Source organism: Sabethes cyaneus, chromosome 2 (assembly GCF_943734655.1).
Source record: "Sabethes cyaneus chromosome 2, idSabCyanKW18_F2, whole genome shotgun sequence".
NCBI lineage: Eukaryota > Metazoa > Arthropoda > Insecta > Diptera > Culicidae > Sabethes > Sabethes cyaneus.
Window position 1 is genome coordinate 236,759,896 of NC_071354.1, and position 22,319 is coordinate 236,782,214.

The window sequence follows — 22,319 nt, forward strand, 5'->3', positions numbered from 1 at the left end:
AAAAATGTGATATACGGTTTCATATTGAAATACCTACTAATAATAATAGTGTTTAAATAAATCTTTCCAATTGTGAAATTTCCGCGTTTAGCATTAAATCACTCGGCTCAAGGTGCCAAGTAAATCTTTCAGTATTTCAACAACCGATCTCACCGATTCACCGAAGTCCTGCCAAACCTTACAAAATCGCTTGTTTCATCACAAACCGAGAAATATTGCTACCGGAATCTTAGACTTTCTAAAATATCCAATATTACTACCAAAATGTAGGTGGCATAAGTAGTAGCACCCGTCTTGCTTTTCGATCTACGTCCCCAGGAACAGTGATAACTCTCCTAGGCTTAAGAATTTAAACTGCTTCGCCAGCGCGCCATCTTGATTGTCTCGCTTTCTTCCTCATCGTAGTTCGTCCCCTGTTTTTGCCTAATGCCTTATGCAACAAACCTGCTTCTTCTTGAAAGTCCATTTGCATCATACGGTCTTCTTTCCATGTGGTGCAGCTGCTCCTTCATTACGTTCTGTCAAGCTTAAGTTTCTTGGCTCGTTGGTGTTGTTGCTGGTGACACCAGTGCTCTGTCTACCTTGTGGCTGGACTACCTTGGTGGATCTTATCGAACGCCATGGCGCAATTGGCACAACAGAAGATACCGTCGCTCTGCTATCCAGTTGTGCTGCGGCCAACTGTAGGCTGAAGTACTGGATTCCGGTTACGGATAGTACCTCCACGGAACCGCACACACGGCACGCAAATATGCGCCAGGTTCAATGGCACTTTGGGGCTCGATTTCGATTCCCTGGGAAGGGGTTGCAGCTTTGCTGCAATACTCGCATCGGCGGTTGCCTTCACTCCACACTCGTGGATCTGCAATCCGGTGACTAAATCGTCCCACTGCATTCGAGAAGTAGCGTTCAGGTCCCGGTCAAGACAGAATCTCTTGTTGCACTCATGCCTGCAGCCCTTCTTGTGGCTCCCACCGGCCTGCATGGTGACCTCCTTCTGTTGCTGCAGATAGTAAAGGCTATGGCTATGTGCGTTGCTATGACTGCCGTTTGCCGTTGTTGGCTGACGCATCACCTGGCAACCATTGATGTCGCAGACTACAGTTGCATTTTTCTACACCAGCGACGGAACAGACAAAAGATTCATCGTCAGCGTGGGTGTGTATAGCGCCTTGCTTACGGTCATCTCAGTTTGCTTATCCTGGTCTTTGTAGCATTGGATCACGCCGAGGCCTTCCCCTTCGATGGAAGCTCGCTTTCCATCGGTAAGTGTGACATGTTCCAACACGCTTTCGTGGAACTTCGTAAAAAACTGCAAGGCATACAGCCCTAAGGGTTGTACGAAAGGGTGACGTAGGACTATATCAGATCATCAGATCATAGACTAATGTAAACTGCATTTCTGGCATATGTATGTTTATAAGAATCTGTGAGTGCCATTGTTTAAGCGAATGTTTAAAAGAGAAGAGCAAAATATTCAGATTCAATTCTTAATTTAATGCAATGGTGACTTTGAAAATACGTGGAGGGTTCATAACTACAATGCCTGCAACCTTTGAGGCATAGAAATTTCTTTTAAAAATCACTTGTCTGCATTACAAAGGTTGAAATGGTAATGAATTATCCTCCTACCACAGGGATGAGGGGTCTCAAAGTATCATAAAATAATTAAATGCATGCCTCCAAAAAACCCACACTTGTATTTCATTTGTATGGGATCTCCCCTTCTTAAAGAAAGCAAAGGTTCTAATCCATCTTAGAAAAAATACCCCCCCCCCTGTTAAAAGACGGATGGGTCTCATTATACCATAGAAAAAATTCGTGCTTTCTAAAACCCCCACATGCCAAATTTGGTTTCATTTGCTTGATTAGTTCTAGAGTTATGAGGAAATTTGTATTTCATTTGTATGGGAGCCCCCCTTCTTAGAAGAAGAAGGGGTCTCAGTACACCATAGAAAAACATCTTACCTCCAAAAACCCCAACAAGCCAATTTTGGTTCCTTTTGTTCGAATAGTTCTCGAGTTATGAGGAAATCTGAATATTATTTGTATGCCCCCCCCCCTTCTAAAGAGGGGAGGGGTCTTAATTGACCAAAGAAAAAATTCTTGCCTTCTAAAACCCCTGCATTCCAAATTTGGTTCCATTTGCTTGATCAGTTCTCGAGTTTAGAGTAAATTTGTGTTTCATTTGTAGGAGCTCCCCCTCTCTCTTACACCTCCCTTAAAATTGCTCTTTAACACCCCTTAAAAAATTGCTGGTCATTTTATCTATCCAACGACATATAAATTGTTCAGTTTCGTTCAGTAGTTTAGTAGTTATTAGCATTTGAAATCTTTCATTCAAGCGTTACACTTCTATTTTCGTTTTCATAAAGTGCTACCCAGTCCCAGTATAGTAAACAAAGACGTCCTACGTCAAAAGTATAAAGGTCTGTGCCTAGGGTAAAGTGATCAGATTTTTTTTTGGATGAATGCGGGACATATTGAATGGCTTATTTGCCAAATCGATTCGGTAGTAAAGATGGGGTCATTTAAAAATTGGGCACTTCATTTTGGCGATAGCGGCGCTCCCATAGTGGTCATGGATGCTAGCTTTTGGTAGCGTTGAGTTATTGATAAACGGTTCTGCTCGGTACATTTTTTCGCAGTATAAAGATAACGTGGCTTGGAGATATTCAACGTGCAGGAGGAAAAAAGAAAGTAATTGTGAGCGGTCTCCTGCAGAATCCATCAGCGTCGGCTAGAGAGCTGGCGGGACTGACGGATTATCCTAAAAGAGCTGTGGTGTGAGTAATTGAGGGGTGCAAGGAAATTCTAAGGGCTGTCCACAAGGTGTAGGCCAGACGTTGGAGTTGAACTCTTGATCGTCAACTACGGTTGCGGGTCATTCGGAAATCACGGCATAGTGCTTTGGCAAAAAAAACTGAATACTGACCGCTATACTGTACGGCGAATCCGACTCCGAATGGCTACAAACGTTAACGAGCAAATAAGGAGCCCAACAGAAGTCTTAAACAATAAACAAAGGCTAGAATTCGGTCTCTAGTGGGCCGTGCGGCCGGGTGGTGACAAAACGCGATGCCTGTATCTAACTCGATGATAAATAAACTTTAGAGAAGGCCGATTTCAGCCAAATACAGGGGTGCTCTGACTCGCGGAGGGTATGTAGCAGATTCGGGATTGGTTTTGGGGAAGGGTTCGTGATAAAAGGTCATAACTTGGCAAGGGATGTTTCATTGGCATCCGTGTGAAAACCAGTGTTTTGTGACGGATAGGAAGTCGGAGATACACAGGGGTAGATGCCTCACCAGGCGGATTGTACCCTTCATTAAGTCCTATATGATAGCCTGCCGTAGTCAGCATGCATGCTACAATGGACCATGGACTTCAGTTCATCTCAAAAGAGCTGAGTGCGTCAAATTGTCCCCGAGTTTGTCCAGTATTGAAATACGGGGGGGATAATGAAGTGAAAGCTGAAGATGAAGAAAACAGTCACCAGCGACATTGGTCAGATGAGGAGTTCGAGGTGCCGGCTGGCCGGGGCCGTGACTGAGGAGGGTGTGCACCAGCTGACAAGCGGTGTCAGCAGTAGGTTTTTTATGCAATGTAACATAATTGCCAATGTTTCATTCTTAGAAACTGTTTCAATTGAATAATTAATCAATGCGGGACACTTAGTAATCCGGAACAAGCCATCCGAGTCCGGGACAGTCCCGCATAATCCCGGACGTCTGGTCAGCCTAGCCTAGGGGCACGAACGAGGGGCTCCCTAGGACTACGAATGCAGGTTCAATTTGACAAAGCTTAACATTTTGCAAATACCCAGTAAACCATTTGGTTTGTATATCTCGATTGCAACTGAGGTATACGAAATCATATCTGAACGAAAAAGTTATATTTAACGCCATATAAGAACATATATGTACCAAAGTGGAGGCGATATACGTGCGAAAATTTTGACAACTATTTGTAATTCTATTTTGCGCAGTTTTTATAACACGCAACTAAATGCTCCTGAATATATGATATAGATATAATCAAATATTGCAATTGTCTATCCTGCTTTATAATTCACAGTCATGAATTGTATATGAAGACACGCACGACTGCAAAACAACTTATCGTTCACTTCGATTTGACATACTCTAATCATTATACAATTCCAATGTAAAATTGACATGAAAACGATTTAATGTGAACTTTCTATTACGATTTTGTGTTATCTGGGTATTTGTCACGCAAATTTTTAATTTTCTGTATTGAAATAAATGCTCTGAAACATTCTTATAAATTTGATACAAGAAGACAAGGTTGAATTTCGTGCTCTGTATCAGTTATAACCCTTTCTTGGAGTTTGCACTTTGTAGTTGCACTAAGGATCTTGTTTCTAAACCTAAAATATTTGTCATTGGAGGCACAACTTGTGGTTGAAAAGAAAAAAAAAATAATATAAATAATCTATGTTATCATTAACGGGAAACTAGCGGTCATTAACTTTTCGTCGGTCAGGCCAATTTCGAAAGCAGTTTTTGGGCACAAAACAAGGGTTCTGTATTGAAAAATATATTCACTGCATTCTTTTTGCCAATCTGAACACAAAAATATACTTTCATGAAGAGAATTTTTGTTTCAAACAAAAAAAACTACTTTTGAAATGTACAAAATCAATGACGACTCATTTCACCTTAACCACTGGTTCACATTCGTCACTGTCCTTGTAAATAGTTGATATATAGCACCACTGATTTATTCCAGTATATGGATACAATCGGGCGAAAGATCGAGTTGGTTGCTCTCTATTTTATAACGGTTCACGTTCAGGACATCAAATTAGACTAGATTTGTTGCGTAAAAACTGAAACGAGTGTAAATTTAAGTACCTTGCAATAGTGGCAGGTCAGCGATTTCTTCATCATCATCGTCAGCAGCAGCAGCATAGTAAGGAGGCACGTGCTGTTTTAAGCAGTTGTCTCCATTCAACTCGATCTTGGGTCACTCGTCGCCAATTTCCCAGTCATCTCAAAAGTCGCAATTCACTTTCGACCTGGTCGAGCCATCTTGCACGTTGAACCCCTCTGTTTCTGGTGCCGGTGGGGTTGTTAAAGAGAACTGTTTTCGTTGCACTGTCGTCCGGCATCCTTACGATATGTCCGGCCCAATGTAGCCTATCGACTTTCACCAGATGTACGATGGAAAGCACTCCAAGCAGTGCTTGTAGCTCGTGCTTTATACGCCTCCGTCTCTCCGCCTTCAGTGCGACTGGCTGAATCTGACGGCAAAACTTGCCATCGGCGCAGCTTGAATTGCGATTTCGTGAGATAGAGCTAATTTCACAAGCCAAACCGACTAAAAGCGCAGATCCTCATACCTCGAATTTATCAGCAGACGAGTCGACGCTAGCAGCCACAGCTCAGTGCCAAGGAACGGCAGAAAGCCGCGAGTCACGTAACATGTACGCACAAAGACAACGAAGGCTTCCTATTCCCAGGAGATTGGATGGATTCGAGCCAGCTGTGTAGTGTTGCGTGGTGGCATGCTAACGATTCAACGAAATCAACGTCGTCATTTGCAGATTGATTGGGAGGCACATTAGGGCAATAGGCTAGGCCAGTTTTTATCTGTATGTAATGAGCGAGAACAGAATAAACACGCGATGAGGTTCGAAATCTACAACTTATGCGTTTTGGGTTTTCCGTTCGCTTTTAATTAGGGCTAGTCTGCGGGCATTCTTATTCTTAATCTTATTAATACTATCACAGCCACAATAAAGCATTCCTGGAAATAATTTTAATTATTTCTAATCATAGAAATATTTCAAATTATTTTCTTGTCACTATTGACATTTGCGAAACATCCGAGATATCTTGCAAATGTTAAATCGGCCAGGCCAACTGTGGAGTATTGACGCAGAGACGATTCATACATAGATACATTTCTGAATCTACAGGGGTAGAAGAAACGGGGACGTCTCGTACCAACCGCTTCTGATTAATAGTTAAATTGATTAAGTTTTTATTTTAGTTGGGAGTACTTGGCTAGTAAAGGTTTATTAATACTCCGGATGAACTTGTGGCATTAACCACAAGCCAAGCTGCAATAGGGCAAGGTTATAGCAACTTATTTCGCTCTCTGAAAGTAGATAAAACACTATCTACCCACATACAGAATATATATAGAATCGTTTTAATTAGTTACTCCAAAGAATAAAAATTTAGGAATAATAAAATATATGAATGAAAGAAAAGCAAACAGATAATAAGTGAAGTTATAAAACGATCTCACCGGCATTTAAATTCTTCGTCCGTTCTATTAGATTCCGCCACTGAACAGCATTTTTTATTGAATTTGCGACACTTTTAAGACCTCTTCGAAAGCAAGGTTTTGGGAGCTTCCTGGGCAGGACATCGTAAACCACAAAAGTCGAGCGTAAATATAGACGAGCAAGGTTTCCATAGTTTTCAGCTTTAAAAACGATTGCCTTCATGGTAACTTTTCTCAGATGTTCCACAGTGTTCCGCCCTAAGTTGTACATGATGGGATGCAGCATAAATTGATTCACAAAAAATAAGTGAGATTAGCTGCTCATAGCTGCTCTCTCCCGAGTTACACCCCCTTAAAAATTCCATGTAAAAATTAAAAAACCAGTGACAGCCGCTAAAAGGAAAAAGATAGAGCTCTACTGTCTTCGACGAAAATGTGCAATTTAATGTGATTAATAATTTCCTAGAACATTTGAAAAGTATACGAAGCGTTATTAAAGAGCTAGATTGAAAAAAAACTGTTTTGAAGGGTGTCCCTAAGAGTTTGGCTCTATAACTTCTTTCATGTAAGAAATAGAAATCTTCAGTACATATTCAACAAAGTTCTTCGAAATTAGTTTAGCTACAACTTTTCTGTAGGTAGTAATCATTTCTGACTTAAAATAGAGAAAATATTTTTTGTATCTGATTAGGGACACCCTAATGTCCGAATGTCGATAATGTGCTTTTTGAATGAAGAAACTTTTCTGAAGCAACTATTATGCTATGCCTTAAGGTTTCGATACTATTACTTATGTCTCACTATTTTTGAAATCGTCCCACTGTGCGACGGCACTGACTTCGGCATCTCCAGCGGTCCAAATAGCAGCTTCGGCCTCCGCAGTCGGTTTCACGCAACGACATTAGTCCTCCAGTACCATGAGTTTCATCTTGACGCGCCAGTTCTAATGGCGTAGTACTAATTGTTTAGCTTCTGCAGAGAGAATCGGCTCGGAAAACTTGAGAAAATCGTCAATCTTGCAGGAAACAATCCATGCTATTGTGATAGCAGAAGTTTGACTGAAGTAAATACTGACATACGACATCCATCAGATTACAGAGATTGCTATAATAGGGTTCGATTTGGTTATTACTCGTTGCTATTCAATTGGGATTTGCTGGAATCACTTACTTTGTTATAGTTTTATTGAATTTGTTCGCCCACTGACAATTTGCCTTCAACGGAAAGGCGTAGAGTCACTGGATGTGTACGAAGTCTATAAACTTTGACCACAGGCTAGTTTGTATTTTGACTGACACCGCGAGATCCCAGTATATATAAAAATCACGGCATGCTATGTGCGCAACGTGCATACGATGTTAATTGGTGGGTAGTAATAATTGTGAGGTTATGATATGGTATGCACCCCATACCAATTTTTATTGAAATGACTTACCGACTTACTGAGGCATACGGCGACGTTTTTCAGGACAATTTTCGACACAAAGAAGCAGCCACTCCAACACGAATCAAGTTCAATTTTTTCCGCTATATTTTCGCGTACTCGCAGTAATGGGTGTAATTTCGCTTGTTTTGTTTTTTGTTTCCTTTATTCACAATGGCTTTGACTCCGGCATGTGTTTTCTTATTGTTTCATTTGACTCAGAATGTAACCATTATTTTTTACTATAAAATGTCCACAGTGCTGCCACCCGGTTGACGTGAAGCTTTGCTTTCCCCCCGGGGTGGGGGGAGATCGTCAGCAAAGTTGCTGGGATGAGAGTAATAATGCTTCGCATAGTGCGGTTAAACAGAAGAACAATTCGACTATTTGCGGTTGTTTTGTAACAGAGCAGGAAACCAGGGGACATAAGGATTGAATCATTTTAAGCTATAGGAGTTATCTTTAAACAACAATCTCTTAAACCAAGAAGCAGAACGGAAGCTAGAAATAGCAAAGAAGCATTGGGAAAGGCGGTTTATACACAGGGTTTTACCGAATTTGAAAAAAAAATCCTAGAAAGAAGGAAACTAATTTGCTCTAGTAACTATCACTATCGTACAGATTACTGCTGATGACGTCAATTGATTCATTTCGCACATTCGCGGTTGAGTCGTCGCTAGAGGCCTGCTCCCCGCCGACCAAGAAGTCCGGATCTATACTGCTGCTGCCTATTTCGGCTTCATTGTTTATGCTACTGAATCCTCCGGCGCCGCTACCACTGACCCCCGTTCCGTCGTTTGCTTCGCCACTCGTACCGGCTGCCCCCGTCTCTGACCCTGCTCCACTGGACCCCCCTGCACCGTCCTGTGTCCGCATGATGGAATCGAAATTATCCTTTATCTGGTTGTTCGCCCCCTTCGAACCCAAATCCGTCGCCCAGCTAAGGTGCATCAGAGCTAGATCTACGTTGCCTAGTTTTTTATAGATTTTACCCATTACGTAATACACTACGGCTTCCTTTGGCACGATCTGTTTCAGTTCCTCCAGCTCCTTCAGTGCTTCCTGATATCGACCCATCGTAAAGTACATCGAACCACGATGAAATTTGCACAACGGATTCTTCGGATCCAACGCAATCGCTGCGTTCAACGTCCGTAGCGCTTGGTCCGATTTCCTGAGGAAGAATTGCATCGCTCCAATGTGTACCATGATTACCGAATTCTTCGGATTGATTGCCAGCGCTTTGCGGTAGTGCAGCTCCGCCAGCTCGTACCGTTCTTGCTTGCTGAAGATGGTTCCGATGCCGAACCAAGCGTTATAGTGTCGCGAATCACGCAAAACCGCATACCGATACATGGAGAGAGCCTTCTCGAGCTCCTCCGTCATTACCAGTTCATGGCCCAACAGGGTGTAGCTGTACGGGAAGTCCTCATCCACCTGCAAGATCAATTTAAATTAAAAACGTCCCTTAAGACGTGAAGTCCATCTTAAACCGACTCACCTGTATTGCACGGAAGAAAAATTTAATCGCCGTTTCGTGTTCCTTGTGCGCGGAGAAACAATTTCCGGCCACGCACCACGTTATCGGCGAGCTCTTGTCTTGCGCCATCAGATCCTGTGCCAGCGCGGACAGGACGACGTCCTTCTGCAGGTGCCACAGATCCGTACTGTAGATCTCCATGTACTGCAGCCGGTGCGGTTCCCGGTCGTGTATTTCGCGGAAAATATTAACCGCCGCATCGTACTCTCGCATCTCGTGATGGGACAAGGCCAGCATACTTTGCACCCAACTGCTCCGATAGTGATGCGGAGGAACATTGCTGAAATGTTCAATCGCTTTCTCGCAATCGTAACTCTGCAACCGCAGATAACCGTGGCCAAGTTCTCTCAGCAGCAGCATCAACCCGTCGGCACTTTGCTTCTTCATTGCCTGCACCTGCTGGGCCATCTTCTGGGCGCTGTTGATGCTGTTGTTGATGAAAACCTTTTCGCTTAGCGTTTCACTGGAAGTGATCGTCTCGATTTTTTCCTTCCCGTCGCCACCGGCCGAGGACTTTCGTTCCACGTTTTCCAGCATGCTGACAGCACTGTTCAAGTTCTTCGAGATTCGCTGCTTGGATTTGCGAGGCGGTGACCGCGGTGCCACGAATTTGTTGTTCAACTGTGGAGTCTTCGTGTTCTCCTTGACCGAGTAATTGTTGTTGCTGAAAAGTCGCGAGCTACGACGCACGTTTTGTGCCTGCAAGGCACCGCCGGTCGTGTTGGGAGTCCTCGGCGTCGTCAATTGGTTTCCAGTTTGGCTAAACACTGCCGGTTTCGTGTTTGTACTCTGTTGCTGCAGCAGCATGGTCGTCGCCTGCAAGCAAAAAGAAAACATTTACTAGAAAAATGTTATTTCAAAAACTGAACTGCAACCTACCGTGGGGTCATTCTTCCGGTTGATGATGTTTCCCATCGTGCCAATGTTGTGATGTCCGCGCATTTTTTTGTTACTACTGAGCAGCGCTATCTTTTGCTGATCACAATCAGAAATGATCTGCTGCTGCTGCTGTTGTTGGCCAGTTTGTTGCTGGCCCGGTTGTTGTTGCTGCTGCTGTTGTTGTGAACCTTGCAATTGCTGAAATCCGGTCGCCGAGGAAAGCTGCTGAGGCGAAGGAGTCATAATCAGCGCTGACTGATCGTTAAAAATCGGACTGCTAACAATGGGCAGCACTCCGAAGCTTGGAGTCGTCGGACTTAACGATGCTAGATATTTAAACTGTTGCCTCCGGAAAGGTGTTGCGACATCCGGTGTCTGCTCGTCCGCATTGAGATTACCACCACCCATTCTCATACTAGCGATTATGCTGCTGTTGTTTAGTCCCTGCTGAGGCAGCTGGGGCTGCTGCAGCTGCGGAGGGTTATTTGGTGTGGTGATTAAACTCTGTATCAAACACTGCGAAACCTGATCCACAGGGGAAGAAAACTGCCCGCCACTCAACAGCTGCTGCTCAACGCTGTCCACATTGATAAAACACCCTCCTCCTCCTCCTCCGCCTCCACCACCACCAGTTCCACCCGTCCCAGCATTTCCGAACCATATGAGCGACGAATTCAAAGCCGGATGAACGGCCTGTGTGGTTGCAAACACATCCGTACTGGTGACCTGGAAGATCGCATTCGGATCGGGCTTCTCGCCTCGATTGCACAGGTCGGCAAACGAGTGCCACAAGAATGGATTCAGATTCACTGCCTTCCGGCTGGCGTCGTTGGCCAGCCCGGATCGCTCAGTCTTCTGGCAAATCTTGGACAGCAGGTCCAGCGCGAAACAGCCAATTTCACCGAACTCCTTTGCCACCTCGTCCATGTGTCGGGCCCGCAGGTGGTCATCGTTGATCAGCGTGTGCTCCGCTTCCGAGTATCTGCGGGGAAAGTAAGCGGTAAGTTTCCACGTTAATGTAAATATATATCTGATAAATCTGATAAAAAAAATAAAAACACTTCATTTCCAACAACTGGTGGAAGTGGACCTTTAGTGCTTTTCATCTCCGCTTCCCAAATACCACCATGATGAAGTCCAGTCGGGGAAATGAATTTTCAACACAATGAATCACAACGCTTCTTTAGTTAGTGAGTCCTTTAATACCTGAGCATCACATGTTGTCTACAGTCAAACTAAGATCCGTTTCTCACGGCAGCATCGACCACTCCTACACGTAAGTAACTATGGCTTCACATAACACCCCTACACAGCTACTGAAAACTCTGACTTCAGATGTATAGACAGTTAACCGCGCCGATGGCAACACCTTTCGTTCAAAGACACCAACCACCACAATGTCTCGTAGCCGTAGAAGCCAAGCGGTGTTTTAGTGTTTTGTATTTGCTGACTTCGTGGTGTAGCGAATTTTGCTAGAGCGGAGCATATTGTAGGGTTAACAGTATGCACACTTTCCTGCCTCAGGCTTGGCTTGCTCTTTTCGCTTCGATTTTACTCTTTTGATTAATGCACCTCAGTCAAGCAGAATTAGAAAAAGGGGCGTATGAGGCATTTGTAGAGCAAGTTGTAGAGCAAGTTGTAGAGCCAATATGGCTGAAGAAAGTAAAGTTTTATCTTCAGTATTTACGCCACTGTAGGCGTAAATACTACCTACGGGGTAGCAGCCTTATTGCGCCATAAATACAAAAGGCATAGCAATGCATACTTCAGCAATATTGTAGATATTAACTAATGCTACACATGCCCAATCCCTCACTTTTCCAAATTCTGCTTGGCTGACGTGTCGGTTTCGCCAGAACACCGACGAAGAGCAAAACGAATGAAGCGACGTTCGTTCAGAACTGTTGTCGTAATTCGGGTTTCAGACCGCAGAACAGTACTGCAGAGTCTCCAGAGTTCAAATCTTTTAAGCAGTAGACGTCTGTAACACTTTTAGTGAATCTAAAAATGAATTTCAGGGTCCTGGTTGACAATATACGATATATGCTGTCATGATGGACCCGCTCGATAGTGCTAACAGCATCATTTTTACGTGAGAAGGATATTACAGAGCACTTTGAGGGATTTACAACCATTCTATTTAAGGTCTGTAGAATTTGAGGCAGCTTCATCGCGATAAGTCATAGAGGAGGGCAGCTCGCATTCCTTGCGTTGCTTGTTCACAAACTTCCAGAAAGCTTTGGGATGCGACCTGAGTTTTTGTTTATTTATTACTAGTAGTGTTCGAGAGTATCGCAGACAGTTCCTAACATATACTTATTCTAAATTTAAGTGATTTTACTAATATTAAAACCATAAGAGTCAGACACTACATTAAATTCACGACAACATACGTCAATAAGATTGTTCTGGCCAAATAGAGTTCGATGATTGGAAGCCGAAAGAAATCTGATCAACGGGTAAGCCTAGGTGGTACGTTGATTTGAAGCCGCTCCAGCAGCTCCGGGCAGTCAATATTGTTTCCAAGAAGACCGAAGACAAATAAACGTTGCAGCAAACTTCTCCTATTTGCCAGCGTGGGCAGACGTATAAGAGCGCATCGATGTTTATACGGAGACAATCGAATTGCATCTTCCCAGGGCAGCGTTCGCAAGGCGTACCGAATGAAGTGACACTTTTCTCTAAATCCTTCGTAGATATTGCTGTAAGCAGGTACGGGTAATCCGCTCGAACTCGTGATTCACTCTAACGTAGTGATGGATAGTAAATGGTTTAATAATGCGCTCCAGAACCACCATGAGGTTCCACAGCCTCTTATTCAGCAACTCCTATCTCGACCTCCTCGTGGTACCATTCGGGATACGTTCCCTAGTGGAAATCGGACAACCGGTGGAAACTCGGGTCTTATGCGGAGAGAGAAGGGGGCACTCATGCGAAAGCTGAAGTGTAAACGCCTGCAGGACGGTTCTCTTGACTCCCAGGAACCAAAGCAGAGGGTCCAAAACCCCTAACGGAGATGGTTGTAATAGCTGTTATCCATGGCTATTATGTAAAAACTTGAATGGATAAACCCCTAATCCAAGGTGTAATGCGACCCGTGCCGAGGGATGAATGGTGGAGGGGGTTCTATAAATTCACTCCCCGCAACGGAGCCTGTGGAGTACCAGGGCGCCCTCCACAGCAATTTGCCCTTGCTGCATCAAGCCGGTCACTGATGCGGTGGACGATTTCTTACCGTGCAAGCACTCTTTGCCGAAAAACAAAGAAACGAATGAGGTGGAGAGGATTGTAGGGGAGGAGCAGGACTTGAACGATGCGCAGGCAGGGGTTCAGTCCTGATCCTCGTCTATCCTCAACACGCCGACTCGTTGTGAGTCGACAAACGAAGATGTGGCTTTAAAACTTTCTACTCACGAGTCGAGATTCACTCTGCCTGATCTCTGACTGTGCGCTGTAGGGTGGGCTGAAACAAAAGGAGAACCGAACAGTTATGGCCAGTAGGATGGCTGTACAATCACTCAAACAATCTAAATAAATATATAACGTCGAGTATCCTCCCCTTACTCAAAAGTTGCTGAGTCTCAATAAGAGAGATCTCAGCAAGCTTACCGGTCTTGCGACAGGACACTGTCCGAGTAAATATCATCTTCGGAATATCGGTTTCGTACAAGATGATATTTAATCTCGGAACACTTGCTCTGCAATCGTGGAGCACAAATAGTGCGTAGACTGCAGTATCTCAAAAAGGGGAGATCTAGTTGGCGTCGCCGATCAGGGTACTGGGTTCATAAACCTAGTCATCCCTGATTGGCACATGTCTCGCTCCAGCTACCAGCCTGTCACTTCCTCAATAAGTGATAGGTAAGCTTGAAGCGTATAGTAAAATAATAAAACGGGGCATACCACAATAGTTCAAAATAATGGACGCAGTGGTAAGAGTACCCAACAGAGGAGAAGAAACGTAGTGATGCTGTAATGAGAGCGTACGGTGTCTGGAAAATTTTCATAGAGCGGCTCTTTTCAATGATTTAAGTCTTCACCATTCACTCGTTTGCTAAGGAACACGTGATTCGAAACGATTTACCTTTTCCGCGATATGCGTATCAATGACATACGACAAAACATTTGAGATGGTTTGCGCGACTGTATCGGCGTCGTGCCGTTAATGATGTTATCCCAATCCAATGATGATAGGAAGGCTACGATGAACTGCTTTGAAAAAATCGTACGAAACAGTGCTAGTGTAGTTGTCTTCTACAGAGATGATTAACGGAGGATGATCTGGCACGGCTTTAACTAATGGCAGTGGAGCTGTTGAGGTGAATGGTGCGACATCTTGTAATAGAGAACAAACAGAGGTCCAGGCAGCAGATATGCTCATTATCGACGCGATTGATTTGTGACAGGGTGGCGACGCTGTAACTGCCGAGAATGCTGGTAACGCCGGTACGGATGAAATACAGAAAGAGCTGGATCGGAGCGCAGTAGTCCGCATTGGGATTGCTTCCACGTTATGTCGGGTTGCCTGTAATCCCCCAATATCATTATTTCATCGACTGGAGGAGGGCATTCAATCGCAGTGCGCATTGACACGTAAATCGTCGGATTTCTTCAAGTTTGACTGTGCACTGCCGCTCTGCAATTTCTTGGACACCGAGTACTCGTTGTTAGATTTCGCTCCATCTGGCTTAACCATTCTTGCTCGCTGTGCTCCTGGTCGTCTAATTCCTACCGGATTTCAATTAGGTAGTCCGGAATTCTCGCAACATTGCCTGCCCACCGCATCCGTCCAGCTTTAGCCACGTTATGAATATTGGTTTTACTGTAAAGGTACGCGAGTAAATGGTTCAGTCTCCGCCTAAATACTCCGTACTCTTGTACGACGCCGAAAATCATTTTAGCAGTCGTCTCTTGAAAACTCCGAGCACTCGCAGGTCTTCCTCGAAGTGTACACGTTCGGGGCCCGTAGAAAACCACTGATCCAAAGCAGCGTCTTGTACGATGAATTAGTCTATTCACCCACAATTGCTTGTAAAGCCTATTACAAGCACGACTTTCTCTGATAATACGCTTCCGAAACTCAAGGTTGGTAACATTATCCACCATTACCAGTGAGACAAGGAGGACAAATTCCTCAACCATGTCGAACTCATCGCTGTCGATTGAAATCTCTAGTTCTATAGTTCGTGCTTAAAACACACATAACTCTAACGAGCAGGCATGAAAACCTATCGCACCAAAACCTATACCGTAGACCCCTCCGAGATTCGAAGCCACTCCACCCCATGTGCCCCAGTACACGAGCTACCTACATTGCTTGTTTTATCGTCACCTTCATCAATAGCGCAGGGGCTGAGAAACTGTCATGCTCTATAGACTGTGCACCAGTTATGGATTTCACCTGGCCACCAGCAGAGGTTAACATCAACATTGTGTATACCGTCGGCCAGGATATGCCGCTGTAAGACCCTGGGTCTGCCTCTTCTGCGATGTCCCTGCGGATTCCACTAGAGTGCTTCTGTGAGATTTGGTTCACTCCTATCCTCAAGGTATGTCCGTTCCACCTGCATCTACCCTCCCAAATTTATTTCTGTCGGTGATGGAATTCCGAATTGGAAATCCACGTGTGATGCCACCAATCCCAAGGTGCCCCTCCCCCATAAGAACCACTTCTATTTAGGTGCATGCATTTTCCTAGGTTTATTGACTAGTAGGAGAGATTCCTTAGTAAGGACTTTCCCATGTCGTGGTTTTCCGAAGTTCTCGCATAAATGTGTCGACAACTTTCTTGTCTAGTACGTACGACTGGGGAAGATACGATGACGTCTTCAGATGCAGGATGCTACGGTTGCTGCAGATTTCCAATTTTTCACTGATGAACTGTGTACTGTTGCAGATCAACTTCGTGTTTTGTCTTGATCTTTAATGAGGCCAGGCATATAATTAATTTTTTATGACGATACGGTGGGTCGGTCACGTCGCAAGGATGCCGAACTGTGTAGTGAAATCCGTTCTCTTCAAGAATCCCACCGGCACCGGGGATAGATGTGCCCAACGTGCCAGATGGCTCGACCAGGTTAAAGCCGATTTGCGTGTGTCGTGACACGCAACGAATTGGCGACGTGTAGCCCAGGACCGAGTACAACGGAGAGGAATTCTTGATACCGCAAGAGTCACCCCGGCTCTTGGCTGCCAAAGTAAGTATGACGATAGTTTTTACAATCGACGGAGGGAACGGTAGAAGAAAGTAACGACCAAAGGTGTTTACGGTATCTCAAGCGAGAAAAGACGCTCAGCTTCACATCAACTATTTCTCATTCCTGTAAATCACAGATATTGATGAAACTTTGAACCACAGCAGACTGGATAAGGAGATTTCCCGACCCCCAAGAGTAGTCTGTAAGGTAATCCTCAACCGGATCCAGAAGATCAACGCTACTCTCCGGCGGCGGCAAGCTAGATTCCGTGCTGACCGATCACATGTAGATCATATCACCACGCTCCGCATTATATTGGAGCAGATCAACGAATTCCAGGACTCTCTTCTGCTGGTGTTCGATGACTTCGAAAAGGCGTTCGACTGACTCAACCACGAAAACATCTGGGGCGCACTTAGGCGTAGAGGAGTTCCAGATAAGCTAGTCCATCTCGTCGAGGTTCAGTACGAGGCGTTCTCGTGCAAGGTTTTACACGACGGCATCTTGTCCGACCCCATAAGGGTTACTGCTGGCGTGAGACAGGGCTGCATTTTATCACCGCTTCTGTTTCTCATCGTTATGGATGAGATATTAGTTGGAGCAATTGACAGTAGACCAAATAGAGGATCGCCTTGGAATCTTCTAGCGATGGAGCAGCTAAATGATCTCGACCTAGCCGACGACATTGTCTTGCTCGCACAACGCCGAAACGATATGCAGAGCAAGTTAGATGACCTCTCCGAGAGCGCCCAGGCAGCAGGTCTCACAGTCAATGTAGCGAAAACCAAGTCTATGGTAGAGAACACAAATTCACAGTAGCGGGACAACAAATTGAGTAGGCAGCCGCCTTTCAATATCTTGGTAGCCAAACAAAGCCCGATGATGGTACCAAGAGTGATATAGTCACACGGATCAGCCTGTCCTGGCGACAGGTAAAAGCCATTTGTTCTGCCGGACCGGCGCACATAGACACATAAGTAAGTTATTATGCGTGTGGCGTATTTCAAACTCCACTAACACTGGCGGGTTGAGTTATTTTTAAACAAAAATTGTGCCTCTTCCTCCGTCTAATCTAGTCAAACCACCGTAAGAGAAGTTTAATCTAACTCGTTTTACTGACGAGACAACACTGTACTTGCTACTTACAAACCTCTGCACATAACGTTGATCGTCCGTCAATTTGTTAGCCGCGATTCGCAGCTACAGCACGCAATAGTTGACGGCTTTATTGTATGAATGGAGTGATGGAACATCTTTATGATCATCCAACGTTTACCCTAAATATTCCACTTCTTCCATGTTGATTTTGCACTTTTCGACACTGTAAATGCATATTCTTCCAAACGTGGAAGCTCTTATTTCAAATTTCGACCGTGTTCTTTTATACGGCTACCAACTAACACATTATCTAAATAATCACTGCGTCCATGATCTGCGGAAGTTGACTTGATCCCAGGCGAGACGAGTATGACGCAATAGTTCCTTATGGGTCAGATATTGATCGGGGATTGGAGACGTCAGATAGGTCAATGTGTCTGAAGACCTTACATATGTCCATCTTGGTAAAGTTTTCTTCTGATAGCCATTTTTACGTAACGGTTCTTTCCATGTGGACTTTACATGCTTTCGTCTTCATTTGCACTTTTAACACTCACCAGTGATAAGCAACTACGAGCTCTTAAACCTAGAACCTATTTTCATTTTCGCTGCATTTACCGGTATAATTTGTTTCTTAGTCTTTGGACAAAATACACGTTCATTCGCAAAGATCCAGACCTTTAAATTTGCTCCAGCTTCAGATCTTTTGCTCGTTTCGAAAATATTTCAAATACCTATCAGCAACATAGGACCCAAAAGTTTTTTTTTTTTTCATAATTTTTTACTGAATGCTAATTTTATCGCATCGTGTGCATTTCCGTCAGGAGGATCTGATTTCATGGCCTGAAAAACTATCTTCAGCAAACTGAACCCGGTCAACCTTTTTCGTACCGTAAAAAATGCTTTTCGAAAACGAAATGGCTACCTATCTAACAATACGTGTAAACTAACCATGGCAACGACTTTACAGACAAAATCAACTGCTCCTTTGATTTTTGCTATCAACCAGTAAGCCGTTTCCTGATTTTTTCTAATTGTCCTAATTTGATTGATTGTTAAAATCTGTCTCTTATGGCACCCAAACGTAAAACAGAAAATTTCTTTTATGGTATAACTAATAGGTCAGTCCAATACTCACTGTTTCAGGTCGAAGGCACACTTGGACAGCAAGTAACGGCACTGCGTCGAGCGGACATTTTTCGTCGATAGCAGCCAGTGAGCCTGATGCTTTTGTCCGGCCCGGTAGTAGCAGGTCGCTAGCAGGAATAAACTCTCCTCCGATTCCACTACAAAAAAAAACGAATAGGTATCAGTTAGTTTTAAGATTCGTTGCAATTTAAAAAAAAAACGCAGCACGATAATTACCTTCAGCGCACAGTCTCTCCGCCAGAAAGATCGCATCCTGGTAGTCGTAATGGTTCAGACAGTGCCATATGGCAGCCTGCAGATAATTAAAGTGATGGCGAAATCATTCAATTAGTATCGCTCGTAAAAACTGATTGCATGATATCTGTATTTAGCTGCTGTTTTCTGCTAAGACTATAATAAATTATATTCGATCAATAATCTCGTCCCACTTTTGCTCGTTTTTTTTTTTTTGGATCAGCTTACAATTGCACGCCTTTGTTGACGTCATATATTCCTCACTCTTCGTCACCACCCTCTGTACGCGCAGCGACCCACCCAGAAAGGTTTAAATAAACAACGTCTAATAATAAATGTATAATATTTCTGTCTATCTATTGTACGGGCCATGAATCACGAACCATCACGGAATGGTTTTAAAATTAGGAGAAAAGCGACGTGTATAATAATAACATCAAGAAATGACTGAAGGCCTAACCGAAATTTGTCAAAGCACCTTTCGATTATAGTGCCAAATCGGAAACCACAATAAGTACAGTTAGATAATAATAAAGTCTGGCTTCTGCTGTTCGCCTCAAAACTGGCAGCCAGAAACTAACAGTAAAATAGCCCGTCGTGGTGTGTCTTAATATGTTTATATTATTATTGATTTTTTTTATCATGTGAACCGAAGCAAAAATGCAAGCGCATACTTTACGGCAGCATTCAGCTGGTCAGTCTGGACCAGACGATAGCCGACGTTGTCGTCGTAGCAACTAATGCAAAACCGATTCCTTCTATCTGTCCCTTCACTTCTCGTTCGAGAGAGAAGTGCCGATTAGACAGACAGACAGACAGTGGAAAGAAAGCCTTGACGTAACTGGCAATCCCCCTCCGCCCCGTAGCCAACTACTTACCTGTACAGGTTCCTGTACTATCATACTTTCGCGAAGACCTTCTGCAATTCCCAGCTCCCGGAAGTGATCTACGGCTTCTTGCAAAGTCAATAGTAATCCAAACTCAAAGTAACCGTCTGCTGCGGCTGCGGCCACTTAAGACGAGCTTCCACGATTGCGGCAGTGATGAAGAAAAACAAATTTCACTGAATACATTACAACACTTTCTCAGCTGCCAGAGTTCACTTTTAGTTGCTACCTTCTGCTACTGCTGCTGCTGCCTTCCAATCGCACAACAAACGAACGGTTTTGCTGCCAGCCAGCCCAGAGCTGCTTCTGCAATCTCTCTCCTCGTTCGATTGCAACTTTTTATTGTTGCCTAATCAAAAAATATACAGATGCCCATGTACAATAGACGAAACGAGTGGATTATTTGCTCGTCGATGACGTCTAGGTGGATTACGAGGTCCACACTCCCCTATATAAAACACTGGATTCTTCGCTCTCTCTCTTCCTCTCAGGCGCACCACCAAGGCAACCTTCGTCGATGCAACCCAACAGTGACCGAATGGTAAATCCGTTTTCCGTGACTTTCGGTCGAAAAATTTCACCTTATTTCACCAACAATTTACACGTCAGTAGTAAACTAATGCGCCAAATAACTTTTTCCCGAAGAATATTGATAAACAGTTGCTAATTTTCCACAAAATAATGCACTTGAAATTCCTCGAACTTTTTCTTGCAGCGAGAGCGCACACGACCACGACGTACATATCAATCAAATTACCACGGTCTTCTTGCGAACGAATGCGTTTGCAGGCAGGGTGAAAGAGCAAACAATACGCTGCCTTCAGTGTGTGCGAGCATACAAGCGATATGAGCCGATATTTGACGGTTGTAAACTTGGTTGAAAAATTGTGTGACGATTGGTGACGCCTAGGCGAAAATCTGCTTTACCATAGCGGATTTCGACCGCGACGTCGACTCAATGTGGAAACCTGATTATGCACCTCGGGGTAAAACGTTTCCGGCTCCTTTCACGGATTTCGGACTTCTGGCGGAGCTTGGACCAAATCAGCGGTGGGTTTTTAACAAAATCAGTATGGCGCTATAGATAAGAATCCTAAGAATAAACATTGATAAACGAAGGATGAGACCGTTGTATTCGAACGTACTGTCAAAACGTGATACCCAAACGAACATAACGTCATCTATACAGTTTAAAAGCGGCTCAATGTTAAGAGAAGTATTGTACAAAGTACGCTTCAAGACATTTCAAGTCGGATGAACATTAATTAAACTGAAAGATGCAAAACAACCTTTTTTTCTATTTCTTTTACTCATATTTGAGATTCATAAAAATGAAATTATTAGCGTGGTTATTTTCTGCGTTTACCACAAATGTTTGCAATTTAGCAATTTGAACCATCAGTTTTTCGTTATTGGCTCCCCACTGCACCCCTCCTTATGCTTGACAAGCTTATTTTTAATGCATTTATTAAGTACAGGACTCGTAAAATTGCTGCCAGGAGCAATATTTGTAGATTTAATCATTCGCCAAATACGATACTCCACTAGATCTTTTATCTTTCCGATTGTGTCTCTGTACATATCAGATTCTGTCACATTCGGATCAGATTTTACAACTAAAACAAACATTAGAAAAGACGGTCGCCGCTTTGGCAGTAACTTCATATGGTTATCTATCCGGTATTATTCATTATGCATAAAGCTTTCCCGAAGTTAGCTAGTTTGTTTTTTCTGTATACCGTGCACTGAAGGGGTGACAAATAAAAATGTGTGGACATACACGCACGGACCTGTTGGGCTGATGCTACAATCGATGGGGTTCAGTTCAGACTCTATTCTTACTTCTGTTTCTTTTGTATCTTTAGTTTTCTGTTCACGAGGTGATAAGAAACATGGTATGGGTGTATTAAGCTTCTTACTGGTTACTGCCTTGTCGCGCCAAGCGCGGTTCACAATTTATGCGGAGAGCATCGGTTCTCGATTTATTATTAGAACGTTAGGGGTTTACGCACTATAATTACTCAATTGCGACTATTATTCAGTAGTTCTGACGACACGTTCTCATCCTAACGTAAACGTAATTCAACAAACCCATCGATACCTTTGGATACCTCCCTCCCAAGTAGTGATGTGCTAAGGCGGGTGTTGACCCCGACGTACAGCAAACTACCCACCAAGCTGCGGTACGATTCGTTGGTAGGCAGGGTCCTTCTTTTGCTTGAGGGAGGCAGAATAGATTGGAATCTTGGACAGCTTGGCATTCTCATGTCCGAACCGCTCCCCGGACCTTGTCGATATATTCAGCCTGATTCAACACATACACCCCTATTCTATATTTTTAACGTGTCGGTTTTTCGGACGAAAGTGGGTGATATTCTTCATTCCGCCAGCAAAATCAACTGGTCAAAACAACTTGATCGAAACAAGTCGAACGAAATAAAGATCCGTTCAAAATACAGGGGGGTAATGTTCGTCCTATTTTTCGATCCGAATCCTGAGGAGCAGACGTAGCACTTCCAGAATCGAACGGAATCTGAACAGCTTCGTCTCAAGTTCTTCTTGTGTGTGGTATTATACGACCCTGTCACCCACGTAATGATTACTAAAAGATGCACTTACCATTCTGCGTTCTCACGTACAGGCAAGGATTC

The 22,319-nt window shown here is 43.8% G+C and overlaps 1 protein-coding gene across 1 annotated transcript; it reads right to left on the bottom strand.

Moving 5' to 3' along the window:
* Positions 1-7,791: 7,791 nt before the first annotated feature.
* LOC128733819 (cell division cycle protein 27 homolog) lies at positions 7,792-20,423 on the bottom strand. Its single transcript, XM_053827630.1, has 6 exons — positions 19,660-20,423; positions 18,764-18,839; positions 18,537-18,684; positions 10,104-11,085; positions 9,186-10,040; positions 7,792-9,121 (listed from the first exon to the last, which is right to left on the bottom strand). The coding sequence occupies exons 1-6, from the start codon at positions 19,681-19,683 to the stop codon at positions 8,282-8,284; spliced, it is 2,925 nt and encodes a 974-aa protein (XP_053683605.1). The 5' UTR covers positions 19,684-20,423; the 3' UTR covers positions 7,792-8,281.
* Positions 20,424-22,319: the final 1,896 nt, after the last annotated feature.

Coding starts and splice junctions, on each gene's coding strand:
- LOC128733819 (XM_053827630.1), bottom strand. CDS start 19,683: ATGATAGTACAGGAACCTGTACAG. Junction 11,086..18,536: donor TGTGCCTTCGACCTGAAACA/GTGAGTATTGGA, acceptor CTTTCCCCGCAG/ATACTCGGAAGCGGAGCACA. Junction 10,041..10,103: donor ACCGGAAGAATGACCCCACG/GTAGGTTGCAGT, acceptor TTTTGCTTGCAG/GCGACGACCATGCTGCTGCA.